The sequence below is a fragment of the Ictidomys tridecemlineatus genome, chromosome 5, assembly GCF_052094955.1.
Source record: "Ictidomys tridecemlineatus isolate mIctTri1 chromosome 5, mIctTri1.hap1, whole genome shotgun sequence".
In the NCBI taxonomy this organism is placed as follows: domain Eukaryota; kingdom Metazoa; phylum Chordata; class Mammalia; order Rodentia; family Sciuridae; genus Ictidomys; species Ictidomys tridecemlineatus.
This window is the reverse complement of record NC_135481.1, coordinates 40,051,688-40,075,232: the sequence shown is the minus strand read 5'-3', so window position 1 is coordinate 40,075,232 and position 23,545 is coordinate 40,051,688. Positions and strand designations below refer to the sequence as shown.

The 23,545-nt window shown below is 38.4% G+C and overlaps 1 protein-coding gene across 4 annotated transcripts in view; it reads right to left on the bottom strand.

Annotated features, from left to right (window-relative positions):
* Gpr176 (G protein-coupled receptor 176) overlaps positions 1 to 23,545 on the bottom strand; it is a 112,015-nt gene that overhangs the window by 62,033 nt on the left and 26,437 nt on the right. For 2 of the 4 annotated variants that reach the window (XM_078049851.1, XM_078049848.1), the window contains exon 2: positions 22,725 to 22,804. The exons of the other annotated variants lie outside the window; for them this stretch is intronic. Coding sequence is in view for 1 of the 2 variants with exons in the window: in XM_078049848.1 (XP_077905974.1) it covers positions 22,725 to 22,804 (80 nt within the window). In the remaining variant the exon portion in view is untranslated. The remainder of the gene's footprint in view (positions 1 to 22,724; positions 22,805 to 23,545) is intronic. 4 annotated transcript variants of the gene reach the window in all.

The window sequence follows — 23,545 nt, the reverse complement described above, 5'->3', positions numbered from 1 at the left end:
TTTCACTGCAAAGTACTTCAGTAGAGAGTAATACAGTATGGCCTCCCTCACTTAGTGCAGGTCTCACTTCCCAGAGCACTAGAACCTAACAAGCAGTGCCCACCTTCTTCAGTTGTCACCTTGATGCCATTTCCCTTTCCCTAATAACATACTGCAGATCTTCAGTGCTCAATGCATAAATGCTTCAAAACTCTTTCCCAATCTTGCCTGAATGAACTCAAAGTCCTCTCCTTTCATTTTAAAGAGTATCTGCAAAAACTCTTTTCCACTCATGCAGATGACCAATGCCTGAAGGAGAAATGTCTCTTCAATACATGATTTCCTAGCAACTGAAAGAGTCAACCTAAGAATCAAACCATTCATATGTTGAATTGAAAGCATTCATCTAATGCTAACACTATGTTATGTACTGATCCCTGCTGAATGACCCAAAAGATAAAATTGGAAGACAGTTAGAAATAAAGCCCGGACTAATAAATGAGACTGCAGTTAAACGGGCAAGAGCTAATAAAGCTATAATTATTTTATCCAATTCAGCACTCATTCCCTGAGCACTTGCAAATTTGCAACCTACCAAGTTGAGCTCTACAGAAAACACAGAGATTCCTAAAACAAGCTTCTTACATTCCCATGGTTAGAATATGATGGTGGCAGAGGCAATAAAACAACTCAGTAAACTCTTTTTAGGCAGGAAGCAGTAAGTTGAATCACAGAGATTCAAAAGACTTATTCTTTAAGGCCTTAAAGAATATGTCAATTAGGGAAGATTCAGATGTTCCTCCCAAATTTAAGGAGAATTCAGCCAAAGGCATACAGAACGCTGAAAGTTCATGAGATATGCAGAAGGATAAGAAGTAGAAAATGGGGAGGCATAGGCAGATAATGGGGCACAAGAGGACATGAAATTAAGACAGAATGGAACCCAACTATAAAAGGTCATAGTAGACCAATGTTATCCTAGAAGTAATGAGATGCCAGGAAAGGGCTTTTGTTGTATTGTGTTACTGCTACTAGTGTGTGTGTGTGTGTGTGTGTGTGTGTGCACTCACATGTGCATGTGCTCACTTGTGCATGTGCTCACATGTACATGTGCTCACATGTACATGTGCTCACATGTACATGTGCTCACATGTGTGTAATCATGAGAATAACAGGTTCTAAATGGTGCTTTCAGAAAATAACTGTTAAAAGTAGGAAAAATGGCTTGTAGAAGCAAAAACTAAAGAAAACAAAAGTTGTTAGAAGTTCAGTATAATAATCAGGTTCTGGTAGTTTATACTTACTGAACACTAAGTAATATACTTGTTTATTATAATCTCATTTTATTTTCAAGACAAACTCACAAAATATATACTATTACTAATCTCATTTTCTGACTGAGAAGAATAAGCCTTTAAAAGTTAAGGGCTGGATCAAGGTCATACAGCTAGAGGATAGCTATACTGGGTTCACAAATCAGGTCAGAATCTTGAGCCCAAGTTTTTACTCTATCTCAGGTAACATGGAATGGACTAGAGTAATGTCAAAGACCTATGAGAAACATTTCAGAGATAGAATAAGTTGATTCTAGTATACTCTTAACTGGTGCCAACTTAGAAATGGGGAAGAAAGAAAAATCAAAGATGACTGAAAGATTTCTGACCCAGGTATCTGCTAATGAGGATTCACAAACCAGGATGACAGAATAGGACTAAAAACTCCCAGCAACAGTGGCAGCAAATGCAGAGTTACTGAATCTGTGAATTTCATGGCAGACCTTGGACCATAAGTCAGCTTGTTAAGAGCTGGATAAGCCCTCAGAAATTTATGGCAGTCATTCACCAGTGACTCCTCATGTGGATGATTTGCTGATAGGAACAGTCCATCCATTTCAACCAGACCAGCCTTGTCCTCATCTTCTAAATTAATATTAGGTGAATTGGTATTTTTTTGTTTGGAATAACAAATTCCAGTGTTTTTCCATTAATTTCCTCTATCATTTTTCTTTCCTTCTTGCCGTACATTTTTTACTGCATTAGGACAATAGTTTTTACATGTCACATGATTTGCAGTTTGTCCTTCAGAAACACTTTGGTGTCAAATGATTCATCTCTTGCATAATTGCAGAATTCATCATTGTTTTGTCATCCTTTGATACCTTTATATTCTTAAAGACAATAAGAATGGAGTAATTGAATGTTTCTTGTCATCGTTTTCATTTCAAGAAGAAAATGTTTATAAAACTCCTCAAAATTAAGAACAAGGGGCTGGGAATGTGACTCAGTGGTGGAGCTCTTCCCTAGTATGCGCAAGGCCCTGGGTTCAATCCCCAACACTGCCCCCCCTCAAAAAAAAAAAAAAGAAAAACAAGGAGAGAAAACTAAGAACAAGCTCAATAAACTTGACTGCCATAGACTACAGAAACAGACACCATTACTCAACCGATACCGCCATCTGTTGGCAACAGGCAGAGTTGGCTCGCTTTGGTTTCCTAGTGTAGCATCAAAGTGAGTGGTTTTAAACGTTCTGAACATGAGAGACACTGCCCCAATTTTTGAGCCTGATAAGAACAAAAGCAACCATTTCTGAAAACATCTTAAAGTTTCATGACAATACAACAAATGCCAATGTTTGTTGTTTCTTCAACTACTAATGTCATAATTTGGTAAGATTTGTTTGCACAGAAATATTTATCTTTGCAGATTTCATACTAGATGGACAAATATTTTCACATCACTCCTAGAGATTACCTTTTATTTACATTCCTGAATAAATGTATATGTTCTTACACACAAGCAAACTGATTCATTTATAAATAGAACTTTTTAATATATATTTTTAGTTGTAGATGGACACAATATCTTTATTTTATTTATTTATTTTTATGTGGTGCTAAGGATTGAACCCAGTGCCTCACATGTGCTAGGCAAGAGCTCTACCACTGAGCCACAATCCCAGCCCCTATAAATAGAACTTTCAAAAGAAAAATATTTATAGATAATAGAGAATGTTAAAAAGACCACTAGATGGAGAATTAGCAACCAGATTCTCACCCAATCTGCCACTCATTAGTTCTATGAGCTTAATCAAAAGCTGACTCAATTTCTTCATGTGTAAAAATGGGATTATAATGCCAATCCTCCTTACCCATGGGTTTGTTGAAAACAAGATAAGGTGAAAATGTTTGAAAAATATTAAATAAGATAATTTAAGAGTCTTATTGTCTTGCTTAACTCAAAGAAGTTTCTCATAAATACACATGTACTTATCACCAACTTATTTATGTGACATTATATATATTTTTAATTTTTTTTGTTTGTGAGTGTGGTGGTGGGAATTGAACCCAGGGCCTTGTGCGTGTGAGGCAAGCACTCTACCAACTGAGCTTTATCCCCATCCCCTATTATTATTTTTGCAGATACTGGAATCTATTCTATGTTCCTTTCAAACTTTTGACTTTTTTTCTTTCTTCTTTTTCTTATGTCCTAATGATTTCTTGCTATGTTACCCAGTCTGGCCTCAAATCTGTAGGTGCAAGGGATTTTCCTGCATTGACCTCCTGAACAGTTGGAACTTCAGGTATGTGCCATCACACCCAGCTTGACTTTTTTAAAAGAGTATTTTTAAACATAATGATAAAAAGAAAGAGAATTAGTGGAATAAAAGTAAGTTCTTCTGCCTTCATACAACTATGATCCTTTTCATGGTCCTACTACCATGCATTTAAAACTGATATTACATATCTAAAATGCTAAACTTCATTTAAAAGAAATTCAGAAATATCTTTTCCTGAAATTAAGTTCCCTTTGGAATTATGAAATTCCCTTGCTATCACCCTTTTGTGCATAGGGAATTTAGGCACAATAAAATCGAATTCACATGCACCTTTACTCTCATCTTCTTAATGCTGGGTCAGTTCTTAAAATGGTATTCTACCATTGTTCCAATAAAAGAGGTATAATGTTATTGATGCTTATGTTTATGTTAAATGTTTATACCTTAATTTCCATTGTTGTTACTATGAAATGGCTTATCTAGTATCTTATAATAAAAACTAGCATTTTTCTTAGCCTATTTTCTAGTGGGAAATTTTTGCAGTAGGCAGTAGATACTCTAAGGATAGGTAATAGATAGTATCTTTTGTCTTCTCAATATGATCAAATCAGGAAATGGGGCAAAAATTTACTTCTTCAACTCAGAAACAGAAGCATCATTTTTAGTTCTATAATTTGGCTGCCTCATCTGTTTTATTTTATTTCATCCTATTTTCTTAATAATGCAATTAAAAATCTCATAAGAAAATCCAATTGCTGAGCCTAGCAGCTCTAAGCACATCTAATAGAAATCCATGTTGGTCCCCCGTGTTATTTAATTCTCTCTTCTTTCATTCTTTAAATTTGTTGTCTCATTAATCTTAGAGAAATATCTTTTATCACAGTTACTGTTGCCAGGAAACATAAGAACAAGACGGAGAACAAAAGCTAAGAGCAGAACAGGCTTATTTTCTCCCCTCCTCCCCATCCACACAGCTATGTTCAAGTGGACACATTCATTTACAGTCATGCTCACCCAGACTCACCCAAATCCAAATTCAGGCAAATAGCAAGTGCCCCATTATACTTAATATAAGCAAGGAATTTTCTAAATATTTTATTGTCCTTTATCAAACTAGTCTCAGGTACATTAAGCCCTGGCCTCCTGGATCCCAACTCAATGCTCTTTATATTACACATGCAGAATGTCCTGGTAGGGATAATCAAAACAACGAGACCAGCACATTTTCCTACTCTATAAGCATTTTTCCAGCTTTATTAAAGTATAATTGAAGATTAAAATTGTATATATTTAAGGTGTATGGCATGATTTTTGATATACATGTACATTATGAAATGATTACCATGATTAAGATATCTACTGCCTAGCATATTTACATTTCTGTGTATATGTATGTGTGTGTGTGTGTGTGTGTGTGTAATAAGGACATTTAAGATATACTCTTATAGGAAATTATAAGTATGCAATTGGTATTATTAACAATAGTCACCATACTTTATTTTAGATCTCCAGAACTTATTTATGCTGTGAGGATTTGTATTGAGAATTTGTATCCTTTGACCATTATCTTTTGATCTCTCTCACCCACCCAATCCCTGCCATCCCCTGACAACCATGCTGCTACTCTCTGCTTCTATGAGTTCAATTTCTTCAGATTACACATAAGTGATATCATAGAGATATTGTCCTTTTGTGACTGTCTGATTTCATGTAGCATAACATTATCCTCCAGGATGTATGTTGTCACAAACAGCAGAATTCCCTTCTTTTTAAGGATAAATAATGTTCCACATATTATTTTTATATATATATATATATATCATATATCATATATCATATATCATATTTTATTTATTCATTCATCTGTCAGTAGACATCTGGGTTGATTGAAATCAACCAATAATGCTGCAATGAACATGAGCATGCAGATAGCTCTTCAAGATTCTGTTTTCATTTCCTTTGGGTATATACACCAAAGTGGGATTGCTGGATCATACACTATTTTTCTTTTTAATTTTTAATTGTTTTTGTAGTTGTATATGCACAGAATGCTTTTATTTTGTTTTTTAATTTTTTTATTTGGTGCTAAGGATCGAACTCAGTGCCTCACACATGCTAGGCAAGTACTCTGCCACTGAACTACAACCCCAGATCCCTCTTTTTAATTTTTTTAAGAACCTCCATGCTGTTTTCCATGTACCAATTAATTACTATTCATACCAATATATATAAGGATTCCTGCCTTTAACTGTGAAATCACTTTAAAACTCTATTTAGATAATAAATCTCACTATTGTATAATTGAGTTACCCCTGGCTGGGTGAGAGGTGCTTAAACACACTGTGTTAAAAGCCTTCCCCACCCTTTCCCAGGTCCGAGGGCTTGTTCGTGCAGAGGTGTGCCTGGCCACTGACCCGAAGACCCAATCGCTGCCCCTGACCTTGGGATGCTGCCTCCTTAACCTTCACTGGATGGGATTTTCCCTGGAATTTTTGGTTCCTCAATAAAAGCTCACTCCCTGGCGTGCTCTCCCTCTCTCCCTAGTCTCTTCTGTAAACCTCGCCACTGCATTAGGTGGCTGGAGGCAGAAGCTAGGAAGAGCCGTCTCAGAGCTGTGTTAAAGGTAATGAGAGTCTGTCTCTTTAATTTAAAACTCACTAGCAATTTCTTATGAACCGAACCTTCTTTCATGAAGCTCGCGCTGGTCGAGTGGCAGAGGATCTGGCTTCTGCTCACCCCTCTGTTACCCCCTTTTCTACTCTCAACCTTGTAACTAATGGTCTGGCCACTTGGAACTGCTTGTGATTTCCAGGTACCATGCTGTGCTCTTGCAGGCATATTGCCAGCACTAAACTTAGTATGATGAATTAGAACTACTTATTCATGTTTCTGTCCTTCCCAATAGATCATGAACTGGCTCCATCAGCATATCTTATTGATCTTTATATCTCCATCTTCCAAATAAAATGGTTGGCATATGTTATCACTCAATGTTGATAAATGAGTAAACTTGAAATTTTCTTATTCAAAAGGCATGACTTTATAACCTGTGTTATAAAGTCATGCCTTTGTTATAAAGTCTGTGTTGTTTTTTAAAAGACCTAACAGTATAAGGTTCTCAGGCAATCAATCAGTCAAATGATCCCATTGGGATTTGATAGTTTGGAAGAAAGAATTTATTCCCATATACTTGACATTTGAGAGACAAAACTGATTAGAATTTTTCATAACTATCCTATTATGTTCTTAATAATTGCCATAGTCACCGTACTTATCAAGGTATACTTGGTACAGCTTGTCTCTGGTAACATATTCAAACATATTTATGTGTTACTTTGTCCATAAAAGTTACATTTTCACAGTGACTGATGTGTTTTATCCTCAGTTCACACAAATGAATGGATGGTTAAAAGTGTTCATTATGATACAGACATACCATAGTAATGAAAATAGAATTAAAATACTAGAGTTGGAATTATAGCTCAGTGGTAGAGCACTTGTCTAGCATGTGTGAGGCACTGGGCTAAATCCTCTGCATCACACAGAAATTATACAATAAAGGTATTGTGTCCATCTACAAATACACACACACACACACACAAACACACACTAGACCTCACAATCATATTTTAAGCAGGAATCACAGTCAAGTATAAGTAAAGAGTATGAATGTACAACTGAGATGATTTCACAGTAGTGAAGGAAGTTCACTTGACTGCCAAGGAACATATTGGAAAAGATTATATTGGAAAATTTATTTCCTTTGCTAATGTATTTATGCAGTAATTTATCAAAAAGCAGCTTGAAGCAATCAAAGTTTTCACATCATTTTAAAACTACATTTCAAAAGTTGTACAACAACCTCCCTATTAAACTGAGTTTTTCCAAAACAAGTACAAAATATTATTTACCAGGACAAAATTGATTCATTTTTCAATTAAGAGGGGAGGAAAGGACCAAAACTATAGAAGCATTATTCAAAGTTAACATTCCTTCAAAAAATTACATAAAGATTACTCTACTTGCAGGAAATTAGAGAGCACTTGCCACAAGGCCAATAACAATATGCTCAAAGAAAAAAATCATACTATACAAGTACATTGGAAAACTGGCAAAACTATCAATAGTTCTGTTGAACAGCACATACCAATGTCATGCAATGTAAGAGAAAAATTTAAATCACATATGTACCCAAGCATGACAATGATGTGAATAGTATACATATCAGCATAAGAGTGGAACATATTTGCAAAAGAGGTAACTTTAGAACTCTTGGTTCTAGCACCAAAAATCCAAGCTACAGAGGAAATTCTTCAATAGTTAACAGTTATTTTGTAAGAAATAGTATAATATAAATTGGAAAAGGTACACTAGGATTTTTACTGATAGAATAACCTACCAGCTTTGTTTGCAGTGAGGAAGGAGGATACTACACACAAAAATAGAAGTTTTACCTTTATGCTTCTTCATCAAAACAAATGATACACAACAATATAGATCCTACTCTCAATGAAAGGTTGTAGGAAAATTTTTTTTTCTTTATTGGTACAAGGGATTGAATTCAGGGGCACTTGGCCACTGAGCCACATCCCCAAACCTATTTTGTATTTTATTTAGAGACAGGGTCTCACTGAGTTGCTTAACGCTTTTCTATTGCTGAGGCTGTCTCAGCCTCCCGAGCCACTGGAATTAGAGGCATGCGCCACAGCATCTGACTATAGAAAATATTTTCTGGTGTGAATATAATCAAATCACAGTCACAGTCTTCTCAGCATATTCTACAAAGAAATGGGCAGAGTGTGTAAGATTCATTGTTTATCCACAGGACTCTCGCTGTCAAGGGTGCACATTCAAACTTCTAAATGAGGAATGAGACTATTATTCCTATTAGTCTTATTCCACATGGATCATGTCAGGAAGGAGCAATTTAATAGTTTGAAGTGGCAAATGTCAACAAGGTAGTCAGCATCTTGTTTTCTCTGATTCTCTCATCCAAAACCAAAACATGTTTATGTTGAATATTAAGAATAAATGTAGGGGCTGGCATTGTGGCTCAGTGATAGAGCACTTGCCTAGCATATGTGAGGCACTGGGTTCAATCCTCAGCACCACATAAAAATAAATAAATAGAGGTATTCTGTCCATTTACAACTAAAAAAAAACTTAAACAAAAGAATAAATATAGAGAATCTTTGAGAAGACTGAACAGCAAGTTGGAGGGAGACGTGCTCATGTACTTGTAAACTTAGTATCTCGTAAAGCATGAACTCGTCTTCAGGTGAAAATTCTCCCATCATTTCAATAAATAAATAAATAGAGGTATTCTGTCCATTTACAACTAAAAAAATACTTAAACAAAAGAATAAACATAGAGAATCTTTGAGAAGACTGAACAGCAAGTTGGAGGGAGACGTGCTCATGTACTTGTAGACTTAGTATCTCGTAAAGCATGAACTCGTCTTCAGGTGAAAATTCTCCCATCATTTCTTTCTTTTTTTTTAAAGAGAGAGAGAGTGTGTGTGTGTGGTGTGTGTGTGTGTGTGTGTGTGTGTGTGAGAGAGAGAGAGAGAGAGAGAGAGAGAGAGAGAGAGAGAATTTAATATTTATTTTTTAGTTTTCGGCGGACACATCTTTGTTTGTATGTGGTGCTGAGGATAGAACCCGGGCCGCAAGCATGCCAGGCGAGCGCGCCACCGCTTGAGTCACATCCCCAGCCATCCCATCATTTCTAGACACAAGTTCAATCTGAAGTATCCAAACTTCCCAAACTGATGGTCATCACACATTCAGTGCCAATCCTGAAAGATTCTAATCATGGAGTATTTTCTATTTTGATTAAATGATGAGGAAGGAGGGCTGGGGTTGTGGCTCAGCAGTAGAGCACTTGCCTAGCACATGGGAGGCCCTGGGTTCAATCCTTGGCACCACATAAAAATAAATATGTAAAATAAAGGTATTGTGTCAAACTACAACTAAAAAAAATTTTTTTAAATAATGAGGAAAAAAAACAGTGGATGTGGAACCAACAATCTAGCTAACTATTATGATATTTTGTTTAGAATTTATAATTAATATCTTTCACTTATATAAAAAATTCACTATTAATTTTAATCATGCTTTTAAAAATTTTTTAAAGACCACTAAGTCCTTCCCCTATGATGTTCTTCTGCCTCACCTTGGGCCCAGAGCTGCGGAGTCAGCTGACCATGGACTGAACCTCTGAAACTTGAATTGAAATAAACTTTTATTTATTTATCTAAGTTTTTCTTCTCAATTCATTTGGTTCCAGCAATACAAAACTAATTTAAAACAGAAACTGGTACCAGGAGTGGGGTCATTGCCGTGACTAACCAGACCATGTGGTTCAAAAGTCTTTGGGGCTGGTTTGTGGGGGGAGAAATTTTGAAAAGTTTAGAGCTGTAGAAAAGCTTTAGAATGTTGTAAATAGAGTTTAATAAATGGTTTTGGTGGGGTCTCAGAAGAGTAGAATGCTGATAGGATTGTGGACAGTAAAGTCTGTGCTCCTGAGTTTTCAGAGAAGAAGGATCTATTGGAAATTGGACTAGAAGCCACTCATTTTACATACAGGCAAAGAAGTTGTCTACATGTTCCAGTGTCTTGAGGTTTTCTCTGAGGCTGAATTTAAAGATAATGAATTAATTAATCTGGTGGAGGAAAATTCAAGGCAGTATAGCATTCAGTTGGTGGCATGGACATTTCTGGCAGTAAAGTTGCATTGCTGTCAACTTTACTGTGATAATCAGAGGCAGAAAGATGTGAAAGATGAGAAAGTAAAACTAGGACTAAAGGAGGGTGTAGTTAAGAGATTATAGCCACTAAAGATATGCAAAGTATTTGCACAGATATAATAGGAAGCAGGGGCTTGAGGGCATCTCAGAAACTGACAAGACTACATCCATCTCCAGCTCAAGAGTGTAAAAGTAAAGATTCTTTTAAAAAGAGACCATGGGGACAGCATGCTTGCACAGGGGAACCTAGGAATTTTTTTCACCATGATCAACCACCCACGCACTCAGGAGCTGCTGCAGCCATGGTACCAGGAGGCTTGGCTACTGCTCACAATGACAGAAGACCTGGTATCAACCACTTAGTTCTGGTTCTTCAGGAATATAGGATGCTGGGGTTAGGAGGTCATAGAAAATTCCACCAAGATTTTAAAGGAAGGCCTGGGAGGCCAAGCAAAGTGTAGCAGGCATCCCCTAAAAGGGTGATTCATGAAGATGTGAAAGGAAGCTAAATCTGTAGTGGAGACTCCTGAGATTAAGAGAAGTCAATATCATGGAACATCTACCAAGGAAAGTTGCAGGAATTAAGCAGAGACAAGCCAAGAGAAGAGAACATGTGGGCTTCAAAAAGAAAACCACAGGTCCAAGCTACATAAGCCCTTTGAAGAGGATATCATGATTCCATGATCCCCAAATGCTGAATATGGACATATAGGACTTGTTTGCCCAGCTGGATTTAGGTCTTACTTTGGTCCCATCCCTTCTTTCTATGTCCCTATTTTTCCCTTTTGGAAGGGAAATGTTTACTCTGTGCCATTATATATTGGAGATATATATATCTCCAATATGTGTGGAGATATATCTCCAATATGTATCTCCATGTGTATACATATATACTATATATGTATAAAGCACATATATATACACATATATTGGAGACATATGTGTAATGGAAATGTATCTCCAATATATAATGGCAAGAGTAAATATTTCTATTACATATATATATATATATATATATAAATATATATATATATATATATATCTCACCAATTGATAGACCCAACCTGATCTTTTCTTAAAATTGGGCATCTTGCCACAAAGCCATGAAAAGATAATTTCACCTGTACTATAAATTACTGCAAATTCTGAACCTGCTTGGAATGCCTGCCCGTGCCTTGAACTCACCCATGCCTGGCTCTCTGACCAGATAGCAGCCATCTCTGAAACTTTAGTGACACCTCATAAATATTGGCCTTCCCTGGCCAGACAACGACCCTCTCTGAGGCTCTAATGGTCCTCATAAATTCTGATGTTGGGGCCAGCAAAAAATGTAAACTACCATTAGTGTGATGCTTGTCAGAGTTCTGTTATCTGTAATCCCCCTTTGTGTAACTTTCTGGGCTATAAACCTGGGCTGCAGGAAAGCTGGCGGGGGGGGCTGTCTTGTTCCTGCCATTTTGGGAGGGAGAGGCAGCCCAGCCAGTAGAAATAATAAGCTTGCTTTAATTTGATTTTAATTGGAGTCAGTGGTCTTTTCTTGCATCCTGGTCTAACAAAATATATGTATATATGTGCATATATATCCAATATATATGTGTGTATATATATATATATATATACATATATATATATATATATATATATACATTATACACACACACATATACACACATACACGTGTATGTATGTGTGTGAGTGTGTGTGTGTGTGCGTGTGTATAGACATATGTACCTTGCTTTAGATCTTGGCTCATAGCTAAGAGTTTACCTTAAATCTCAGGTGAGATTTTGGACTTAGACTTTAGGCAATGCTTTAACTATTAAGACTATGGGGGACTTTTAGAAATAAACTAATGTGTTTCACATTATGAGATGGGAATGAGCTTTTGAGTTTGAGTTTTGAGGGCAGAGTTCTGGTTTGGATATGAAGTGTCTCCCAAAAGTTCACACGTGAAATAATGCAAGACTATTCAGAGGTGAAATTATGAGACTTGAGAGTTGTAACTTAATCAATGGATTAATCCACTGATATGGATTTACTGGGTAATAACTGTAGGCAGGTAGGGTAGGGCTGGAGGAAGTAGATTACTAGGGGCATGCCTTTGGGGTTTATATTTTGGCAGAGTTCTCTTTGCCTCCTAGTTGCCATGTCCTGAGCTGCTTTCCTCTGCCATATCCTTCCACCATGATTTTCTGCCTCACTTTGGACACAGAGTTATTAAATCAGTTGAACATGGACCAAACCTCTGAAACTAAGAGCCAAAATTAACTGCTTCTCCTCTAAGTTGTTCTTGTCAAGTCTTTTGTTCACAGCAACACAAAACGACTAAAACAACTACCATCACATATAACTTGTATGTGTTCATATATACATATATGTGTATATGTAATATACCACCTATCTAGCAATTTCTGAATGTTACATTTGACTTTATATATCCAAAATGACTTAAACTAATGAAGGTTTTATTATATAAACCAAATTGTCCAAGAGGACCGGCACAGTTGCTCAAAGAAGTCATCAAGTCAAGAATCCAGATTTTTAACTTCCTACTACCATTCTTAGCACATGACTTGTGTACTCATGGCTGCAAGACAGTTATTCCATTCCTAAACATTGCATTTACATGCTAAGTAAAGAAGAGAAAGGGGCTGGGGATGTGGCTCAAGCGGTAGCGCGCCAGTCTAGCATGCGCGCGGCCCGGGTTGTATCCTCAGCACCACATACAAACAAAGATGTTGTGTCCGCCGAAAACTAAGAAATAAAATATTAAAAAATTCTCTCTCTCTCTCTCTCTCTCTCTCTCTCTCTCTCTTAAAAAAAAAAGAAGAGGAAGGGCCAACATCAAGGACAAAAGGCATACCTCAGTAAAAATGACATCCCAGAGAACTACCAAATAATTCACCGTAATTCATCAGTCAAAACCTGGGTGATACATCCACTCTACCTGCAAAGGATTCTGGAAGGTTTCCCTAAACAAAATCAGGGTCCTTTAAGTAACAAATATTAAGAAGATGAATACTGTTGAGAGCCACAGCCAAAGGGGCCCCAGCAAACTTCCAGCTGCCAGCAAACTTCCAGCTGCCGGCTAATGATTGGCTCACAGCGGCCCCAGCAACATCTAACTGATTGGCTCCTCTGCGGTGATGTTCATTGGGCTGTTTCCCCGCCCTTTCAGACCACGGAGCTGCTCATTGGGGGACTTCTTTGGCTCCGCCCACGTGACCCAGCCAATCGGCCTCAAGAGCAGGAGGATTGTGGGAGGTGGTGAGGCTTGTGTGGGTGAGAGGCTTGTGGAAGCCGGTGGTGGCAGTTGGGCTCTGAGGGTTTTTTCCTGAGGAGCTGTTTTGTTTGGCATTTGTAGTTCTAAAAATAAAGTTAGTTTCTTTTGACAAGTGGCTCCTGAATTGTGCCCAGCCAGACTGCGGCAGAATACTGTGTGGGCAATGAGCAGTGGGTACCACAAAATCAAGGACATTTTAACTGTCTACTTAACTTCAGTGGTTTATTTTTTTCTATCCTAGAAGTAGCTCTAAGTCTCTCATCCATCAAACTTACTCTTTATCAATGATTTATGTTACCTCTGCCCAAAGGATCAACCACACATTCTAGGAAACATCACTTTAGCAACAGTCACAAAGAGCATTTGAAAAGAAGACACAAAGCCTCTCCGGCCCATCAGCATTTTCCAAGAGGATCAATCAAGCCCCTGTAACATTGCTTGGTTTCATACAATGGTGTTTCCTGCTAACTCTACAGTAAGAATCTGTGCACTTTTTAAATGCCCAAATGGTTCTCCAAAGCATATCTGGGAAAAAAGGAAGGAAGGTAATGCAAAATAAATATGAACCAGTCCCCCATCTCTTTGTGCCTAGGCAGCTCCTCCAGTCCATTAATTGAATTACCTATAGTATCCAAAGTAAATTAGAGACAAATCTTCCAATTAATTAACTGTGGCACATTAGCACAGGACTTGATAATTACAGCACACCTGCCCTCACAGGCACTGAGGGAAGTCGGCCTAGATTATTTCAGCCATGCAGTGCCCCTCCTCTGAAGCAAGAGGGCTCACTGATGGTAGAACAAGACACAGAGAGGGAGATGCAGTTTCTCCAAATCTCAGACTGAATAGACAATCCTTTGCAACTTCTCTGCTTTCACAGGAGAACACTAAACAATATGTGTCGTCAGAAATGGGAATACTGGATTTTGTCTACCAAGAACCATGAGATCAGCAAAGAATTTGCAGGGGCACGTTCCTCCTATTGGGAGGCAGCCCAAGGAAGAAAAGACACTCACCTAGAAGTGGCAAGACCTGGGGACTTCTTCCAGCCATGATATACCTACAGAAAGAAGGCATCCTCCTCCCTGTCTTCATATCCATTAAATGATAGCATCAGACTAAGCTAAAGATATCTGTGCTGGTGCCTGCCCAGCCAAGCCCACAGACTTCCCTGGTGGGGTTGGGCTGCACACAGAGCAGGAGCTGAAGGAACACCTCTCCATGGCTGCCTCTGGTAGTCCAGGAGCTTGATACAATCCTCTGTTCCTGGGCCCTGGCGGGGTGGTGCTGGCTCTGTTGATCACATTCACTACAAATGGTAGGTGCTCTCTGTGTATTGGGAAAGGGGAGGAGGGGAAACAGGCAAGCCACCCGACCTGGCCCACACAGTTCTCTGATACCCTGTGTCTGGCCACCTGTTGTCCACTCTGGTCTCTTTCCCTGGCGCTCTTCTTGGGAGTGCTGGGCATACCTGATGGCAGAGGAGTGAGATCAGTATGACACAGTTGCTCTCTCTGGGCCCTGGCCTTGGCCCAGACACATGTGTATACATGAGGCTGGAATGGAATGGACTCACAAGGCCCCCCAGAGCCCCAACTCACTCCACAGGGCACTTGGGACCCCTAGCTCTGCTAGGCCTCAGCAGAGACACAGCTTCTCACACAATCTCAAGTGTTCCCATCAGAACTGGGGAGGATGTGTCTGTCCAAAAGGCAGCAGAACACATCTTAGACACCACCTGCTGTGATGTCCAGTGGGGTTAGATGAGCCTCATCTAGAATGGAAGCCCAGGAGGGCAGAGTATTTACTCACACTGATCTTTTTGTCAATTCTTATGCAAATGCATGAGTTTCATAATGTAAGATTAGCAGAATTAAACTAACAGCTGAAAATAAAAGAATTATGTTCAACTTCAGCTGTAATGACTGAATGAGTCTGCTAGCAGCAAAATGCCACATCTTGATGATCTTCGGGAAAGAGCTTTGTCCTTACTGCCCTAAGATTGTGTGGGCATGTTAATTTAAATGGGAAGATTGGGCTACAAACCCTTCCCAGGCTTAAGTTTAGGGTCAAGCCAGCTGCATTTATTAGAATGGGGCACAGGTTAGAACCCCTGGAACTCTGAGATTATTTTCTATTATTCTATGAGTATAAACCAGTGGTCCTCAAATGTAAGTGTACCTGCAAAACTTCTTAAAGATGCAAATTCCCAAGCTTCACTCCAGAGGCACTGAGGTTTAGAGTGCTACATAGGTGATTCTGATGCAGGTAATCCAAAACCCATATTCAGACACATACAGGCAATTTCAAAGCAGCTAAAAAATATCCTCATGCTGGAAAAGGGCCTGGGTTTTCTTCATTTGGGTAAATGCAGCACAGTCCAATATTACATTCAAAACCAGCATGATGAATTTGGATGTCCAAGCAAGGTGTGATGGTACACACCTCTAATCCCAGCAACTCAGGGAGGCTGAGAAGGAGAATCGCAAATTTGAGGCTAGTCTCAGCAACTTAGTGAGACCTGTCTCAAAATAAAAAATAAAAAGAATTGGAGATATGGCTCAGTGGTAAAGCACCCCTGAGTTCAATCCCCAGTACCAAAAAATGTTTGTCCTTGCTTCTAAGGAAAATCAAGAAAGCCTTGGCATGAGTGGAGCAATGCACATTCCAGACAAACACAAAGAGGTAAATTAATGCTGCATGGTCCAGAATTGCTGGAGTGATGATGCAAAGTAAGGCAGCAGCAGCATTCAATACTGTGTGAAAATCAATCATTCATTCAACAAGTAAAAATAGCAGGGCAAAGGCGCAGAAGCCCTGCAACTCTGACCAAGATATACGCAGCATCCAACAGTTAATAGCAAAAACAATTTTTCTTCTTTCTTTCAAAAGCCTTTGAATTTCATGAGAACCTAACTTCCTAGGGGGGAAAAAAATCTCACTTCTCAGATCACATCACCTATTAGTACTCAATAGGAAGGATCTGATGTCCTTCACTGAGAATCCTAAATTCTCTCCCAAAGGAATATGCTCAAGGACAGCAGAATAAGTGCCTTAAAATAGTACACTTTTGCATAAGAATTGTGTTGAGTTGAAGGCAGTTGAGAAGAAAGAGACACAATAAAAGCTCTTTGCTCATATTTGCCTAAAAACGGGACATAACTTTACTAACAAGCTTTAACAGTCAGTTTCCCATATATAGTCATGCACTAAGTGACTTTGGTCAACAATGGACTGCACATAGGACAGTGGTCTCATAAAGTTAAAATAGAGCTGAAAAGTTCCTATTGCCTAGTTTTGTTACTGGTTTGGTACTGAGGATTGAACCCAGGGGCACTTTACCACTGAGTTATATCCCCTCACTTTTTATTTTTTGAGACAGGGGATTGCTAAATTGCTTAGGAGTTCACTAAATTTCTGAGGCTGGTTTGAACTTATCCTCCTGCCTCAGCCTCCCAAGCCCCTGGGATTATAGGCATTTGCCACAGTGCTTGACTTGCCTAGTATCTGTAATTTTTTTAGGTCTAGATATGTTCAGGTACCCAAATACACTGTTAGAACTGCCTTCAGTATTCAGTATAGTAACACACTGTACAAGTTTGTAACTCAGAAGCTAGACCATGTACATTCATAGATACACCATATAGGCTAAGCATGTGGGAGGCTCTACCACCTGGATTGATAGAAGTACACTCTATGATGTTCACACCATAATGAAATGGCCATCCATGCATTTCTCAAAATGCAACCCCACTGTTAGGTAACACATCACTGGATTTTTCTCCCCACAACTTGCTGCCCCTAAAGACTCAGTTCCTCTTCCTTTGTCTTGTCACTTCTCTAAAAAATGTCTTGTTCTTTGTTAAAGATACTCTAAAAGCCACAGTACTAAATCTCTTTGAGATTTACCCATTTCTCTGGGCATCTCCCATGTTTCACAGCTTGAATGTCTCTTTCAAAACTCATGTCAAAATTTAATTGCCATTGTGCCAGTATTGGGAAAAGGTGAGTAAGTCATGAGAGCTTCACTCTAATGAATGGATTAATTAACATTATCACAGGAGTCAACTAGCTATTGAGATGGGCTTCTCTGCTGGCCAGTGGGGTCTGTGTAAATTGCAGACCTCTGCAGCCAAGAAAGCCTGTTTCTTCTTCACTATAATTGAGTGACATACCTCAGCCCTTCATGGTAGACCATGCCCTCCAGTGTTGCAGCAGACCCCAGCAGCTCACCACTAATCTCTTCTTTCTGGGTTCTTGTCTCACAAATTTGAAGAATGTAATCCACAAATGAGGATTAGTGAAATAGTAAGATTTGAATTTTAAAAAGAAAAAGAGTAAGATTTATTCAAGTGTGAATAGACACAGATGTCCTTCAGGATAAGAGGGGACCCAAGTGGAAGCGCCCCTTGAGTGTGCTACTCTAGAGCTTTATAGAATACTTGGGTCAATGCTATTGGTCCAAATTTATGCTAATCAAGGTTTGGAAAAGTACTAAGGCTATTGGTTAACACTTGAGTCTGAACTTTTATTCAAGTATACCCTACTTCCATTTTCTCACTGCTCACCTGCAATCCCAGCTTTCCAGAGGATTGGGGTCAGGAGATGGTGGGGCTGCCATGATAGATGTAGTACTGTGTGGAGCAGGCATCTGCATCTGGCCTAAGCTGGGCTACTGCAGTGTGACAGGTCAGTGCACCCTAGCTTGACTCTGCCCTGGCTCAGTGCATCTCAAGCCCACCGCTGGCAGAGCAGGCTTGGCTGCAGCCATGGCCTGTGCTCACAGCCTGCACTCCAGCCTGCCCCAACCACTGCTCCACAGCTCCAGGACAAGGACTAGGCTTCACTACCATGGAGTGACTTTGTTAAAAAATTGAGCTCTCTCTCAATATTTTCTCTCCCTCTGATCCCTTCTTGCCATGTGGTGCTCTCCACCATGTTATGATGCATCAAGAAAGGCCCTCGTCAGATGCAGGCATCTGGATAGTGGACTTCTCAGTCTCCTGAACCTTGAGAAATAAATTTCTTATTATAATTACCCAGTTTGTGGCATTGTTATAACAGGAGAAAATGGACTAAGACATAAGAATACATGAGATATCCATGTTAATAAACTTCTGTTTGTTCTTCTCTTGTTCATCTGTCTTTTGTGACAGGGGTCTCAGCTGAGAACTTGGAAGGGTAAAGGGAAAATTATCTTTCTCCCCTTCAAGGTAAGATACCCTTCTCTCTGGAGCTCCACTGTCACCAACCCTGTCCTATCCTTCTTGAAGATGTGGACCTTTCCAAGTCTTAGAATGATTTCAACTTCCAGAAGCTTATTCACTCTAAGTTTCCAGCTGTCATAACTTTTAATGAAACAAGTAATGGTCTGCAATCTACAGTCACCTTCTCTGAATTAGGGAAACAGAATTACAAGAATATCCTTCTCTGCTTTTTAATTCCCATCCCCAGTGGCATAGTCATAGCACTTCAGGTTTTAGGTCTCTGTAACTCCAACATGGAGACAGTTCAGAAAGCAATTCTATCTCCTCCTCCATAATCCCTGTTCACATCCAGAAAAACTAAAATAAGGCCATGCTGCTTTCTTCATTTAAGAAATTAAAGTGTTATAGGAACTTAAGTTTCTTGGTTTAATAAAAGTGTTATGGGACGTTGACTCAGATTGTTCCCAACTATGAGAATAATAGGATCCCAAGAAGCTGAAACAGGACATTTATGAATACCTTTCACTGGGATCCCTGCCATGAAGGCAGGAATTTCTTTTGGTTGCCAACTATTCCTCATAACTAAAGCAATGCTTGTCATCTAGATGTGCTCAATAAATATTTGTAGAATAAATTAATGAACAAATGACAACACCAAAAACAAATATTCTGAGGATCTCCAAAGAGTCCACAACCTAGGTCTAAGGCCTGTCCCTCAATCCTCCCTCTAACTTGGGAAACCAGGCCTCTTCCAGAAGTGTATGGGATGGAGCCTGTTCCCACATCTGGCTAACTCTACTTCAGGAAAAATTCACAGGGTAGCTTGAAATTGATGGTGAAGGGAGTATCTGCATTGTGAAAACCACAAATACTACAAATCAGGGCTTCAAATTTACAATTCTGGAATAAGAACTCAAGGGGGAAGAAGCAGTCAGTGTTGCCTTAGTCTTTCCCCCTTTTTGAAGAGGTACACTAGATTAGAAAAACCTCTTAGAAGACTGTAGCTCAGTGGAAAAGCATGTGCTTAGCCCGGAGTTCAATCCTCAGCACCCATAAAGGTAAAAAGAAAAGAAAACATCTTAAATATTTTCCAGCTATGTAATAGTGATGATAATAAAGATAAAATATTTCAAAGCTGATTTTGTTTTTGCGTTTAGAAATTACACCACTTATTAGAAATGGTTTTCCAGACACTGAGCTCAGTGTTGACAAAAAATAACAAACATTTCCTTCATAATGATTGAAACTCCAGGAATATCTGTTTGTTCCTTAAAGCTCAAATTAACTAGTATCAGAATGAGACTAAAATATAATACTGATATTTTAGATAAAAATTTTTAAAAAAAGAGAATACAATAGTTTATTTGAGTAATTTAAGCTACCAAGACAGATCAACTCTCTAGAATCTTGGGATTCAAGCACACGAAACCATTATTAAACTTTTATTTCAATCTATGGTCTACATCTTTCTATTTTCTATTCAGACAATTAATCAAAATTTGTATTAAGCACATGGTTTGTATTAGCAATGGGCTAGCCTCTAGGGGGAGGAAAAAAAATGGAAGAATAAGGCACAATCCCTGCAGTTAGGAAATAGGTTTATGAGGATGGAGGGAGAGAAGGCCTTCTGCAGGGGTAACAGCACAAAAAGCATGATCCAAGGACAGGGAGAGCAGTATTTTACAATCAGAAATCTTCTTGGGTTACCCTGATTTGAACCAATGTACACAGGTATCAAAATACCACATTACCCCACAATATGTACAATTTTTATGTGTCAATTAAAAATAATTAATTTTTAAAAATCATTTTGAGTAGAAAGGGTACAGCAAAGCATAAAAACACACTAAATACAGAAGGCAATGGGAAGTCAGTGATTAAGTAATACAACTTAATAATTTGAGGCTAAAGATGACAGCAGTGGATGTAGCTGGAAAGAGAGAGAGTGAGTTTCTAAATGAATTTAGTAAATTTACCATTGTGGTGGGTTGAACTGTGCCCACATACATAATATTAAAAAAATCATGTTCAATTCCTAATTTCTCTCCCATCCCACTCTCTCCCCACAGGTGTTAATATGACCCTATTTAGAAATAGGGCTTTTGTATATACAATCAAGTTAAGATAAGGTCACAGTGGATTAGGATGGGCCCCAACTCCTATGACTGGTCTCCTATAAGAAGAGAGAACACAAAGAGAAACAGGGAAGAAGGCCACATCACCACAGAGACAGAAATTGAAGTGAATAGTTACAAGCCAAGAATTGCTGGTAACCACCAAGTGCCAGGAAAGAGGCATGGACAGATAGCATCCCCTTCCAAGCCTCCAACAGGAACCAACCCTGCCTATACCTCAATTTCAGATTACTGGTTTCCTGAACTTCAAGAGAATAAGTTTCTGTTGTTTAAAACCATTCACTTTTGAATATTTTGTTTCTGCGGTCCTAGGAACTAATGCAGCCAGGACACATGCAATAGAATATGTGAAAATAGAAAAAATAAGGTATAAAGTTTCCTTATTTCCTAATTTATTTACTAAAATTACTTTTTATTTGTTTGTTTGTGTTTGTTTTTGTTTTTGGTACTGAGGATTGAACCCAGGGATACTTAACCTCCAAGCTACATCCCCAGCCCTTTTTATTTTTTGTTTTTGAGACAGGGTCTCACTAAGTCACTTAGGGCCTCTCTAAGTTGCTGAGGCTGGCCTCAAGCTTACAATCCTCATTACTTAGCCTCCCAAACTGCTGGGATTATAGGCATGCACCACCATGCCCAGCCTAAAATTACAAGTTTATATCTTCTTTTGAGATATAAAAGCTCAAAGCTCTCAAATTGTATAAGTTAACACTGACAATTTGAGATATAAAGAATATTGACCCCTTCTCTGCCTTTCTTGCTTCTCCCATCAGCACCCATATGTAACTGAAAGATACACTAAAAGTCAAGCAGTTGTGAGATATAAGCTCTGAAACTACAATAATGGCCAGTTGGGCCAAGCCTTCAGTGGGTTGCTATAATTCCCAGTCTGGCTTTTGTTGTTGTTATTTGTTTATTTCTTTTTTTTTAATTAAAAAAATACTTTTTAAATTTTATCTACCTATCTATCTATTTATTTATTTATTTTTGGTATGGGGACTAAACCCAGAGATGCTCTACTACTGAACTACATCCCCAACTATTTTTATTTTTTATTTTTATTTTTATTTTTTTTAATATTTTAGTTTTCGGTAGACACAACATCTTTATTTTATTTTTATGTGGTGCTGAGGATCGAACCCAGCACCCCGCGCATACCAGGCGAGCGCGCTATGGCTTGAGCCACATCCCCAGCCCTTATTTTTTATTTTTGAGACAGGATTTCACTAAGTTGCTGAAGCTGGCCTTGAATTTGTGATCCTCTGACCTCAACCTTCCCAGTAGCTGGGATTACAGGCCTGCACCACTGTGCCCTGTTCAAAATAAAAACTTTTAATAAAAATACTGCCTTTGCCCTTTAACTTTCATCCTCATAAGCACATTTTAAGGCATCTCTCAAAAAAAAGAACATTAGGTTAGATGTTCACACACACACAAAATTCTATAGCACAACTCTGTAATTTATAATAAAAGAGTTTGTTTTCCTCTTTTCTATTGGAGGATAGGTGGTAGAGCACTTAATGATATGAGATGGACAATGGATACAATAAAGCAGCCACTAAAAACATTAATCATATTTGCCAGGTCATTGTGCCAGGTGTTCTATTTAGCCATAATCCTCCCAATATTTTCCTACAGATAATCAAGAAAGTTGAAGCTCAGTTAAATTACTTACTAGTTTATTCTCATACAATTTTAGATTTTAAAAAAATATAAACTATCAAAGGCTTTGAAAAACTTTCAGGTATCAAGAGCTTCAAAAACAATTATAAGAATGAACAGGGCTGGGATTATGGCTCAGCAGTTGAGCACTCACCTAGTTTTCGTGAAGCCCTGGGTTCGATCTTCAGCACCACATATAAATAAATAAAATGAAGGTATTGTGTCAACCTACAACTAAAAAACAAAAAAAGAATGAACAAACGTGTACAACCAGGGATGAAAAATTGTGCTGTATATGTGTAATATGAATTGTATGCATTCTGCTGTCATATATAACAATCAAAATTTAAAAAGACTGAAAAAACAATACCACAGTGAATTCCACATTTATGCATATCTAGAAAATGCCAATTAAAAATAAATAAATAAATGGGAAAACAAAGAATGAACCAAAAAAAATCTACAACATCTTTTGTTATGGTTTGGATATGAGGTGTCCCCCAAAAGCTCATGTATGAGACTATGCAAGAAGGTTCAGAGGAGAAATTATTGGGTTGTGAGAGTCTTAACCCAATCAGTGGCTTAATCCCCTGATAACAGATTAACTGGTAACTGAAGTGGTAGAATGTGGCTGGAGGATGTGGGAATTGGGGCATGGCTTTGGGGTATATATTTGTATCTGGCAAGTAGAGACATCTCTCTGCTTCCTGATTATCTAGTGAGCTGCTTCCCTCCACCACACTCTTCTGCCATGATGTCTCACCACACCTCAAGCCCTAAAGAATAGAGCTTGCTGTCTATGAATTGAGACCTCTGAAACCATAAGCCCCTAAATAAACTTCTCTCCTCTACAATTGTTCTGGTTGGGTCCTTTTAGTCCAAGCAGCGAAAAAGCTGACTAAAACATCTTTTCTAAGTAACAAGCCCACTGAAAAAAGAAACTAGAACAAAGATTTTTTTAATTAAAAGACGTTC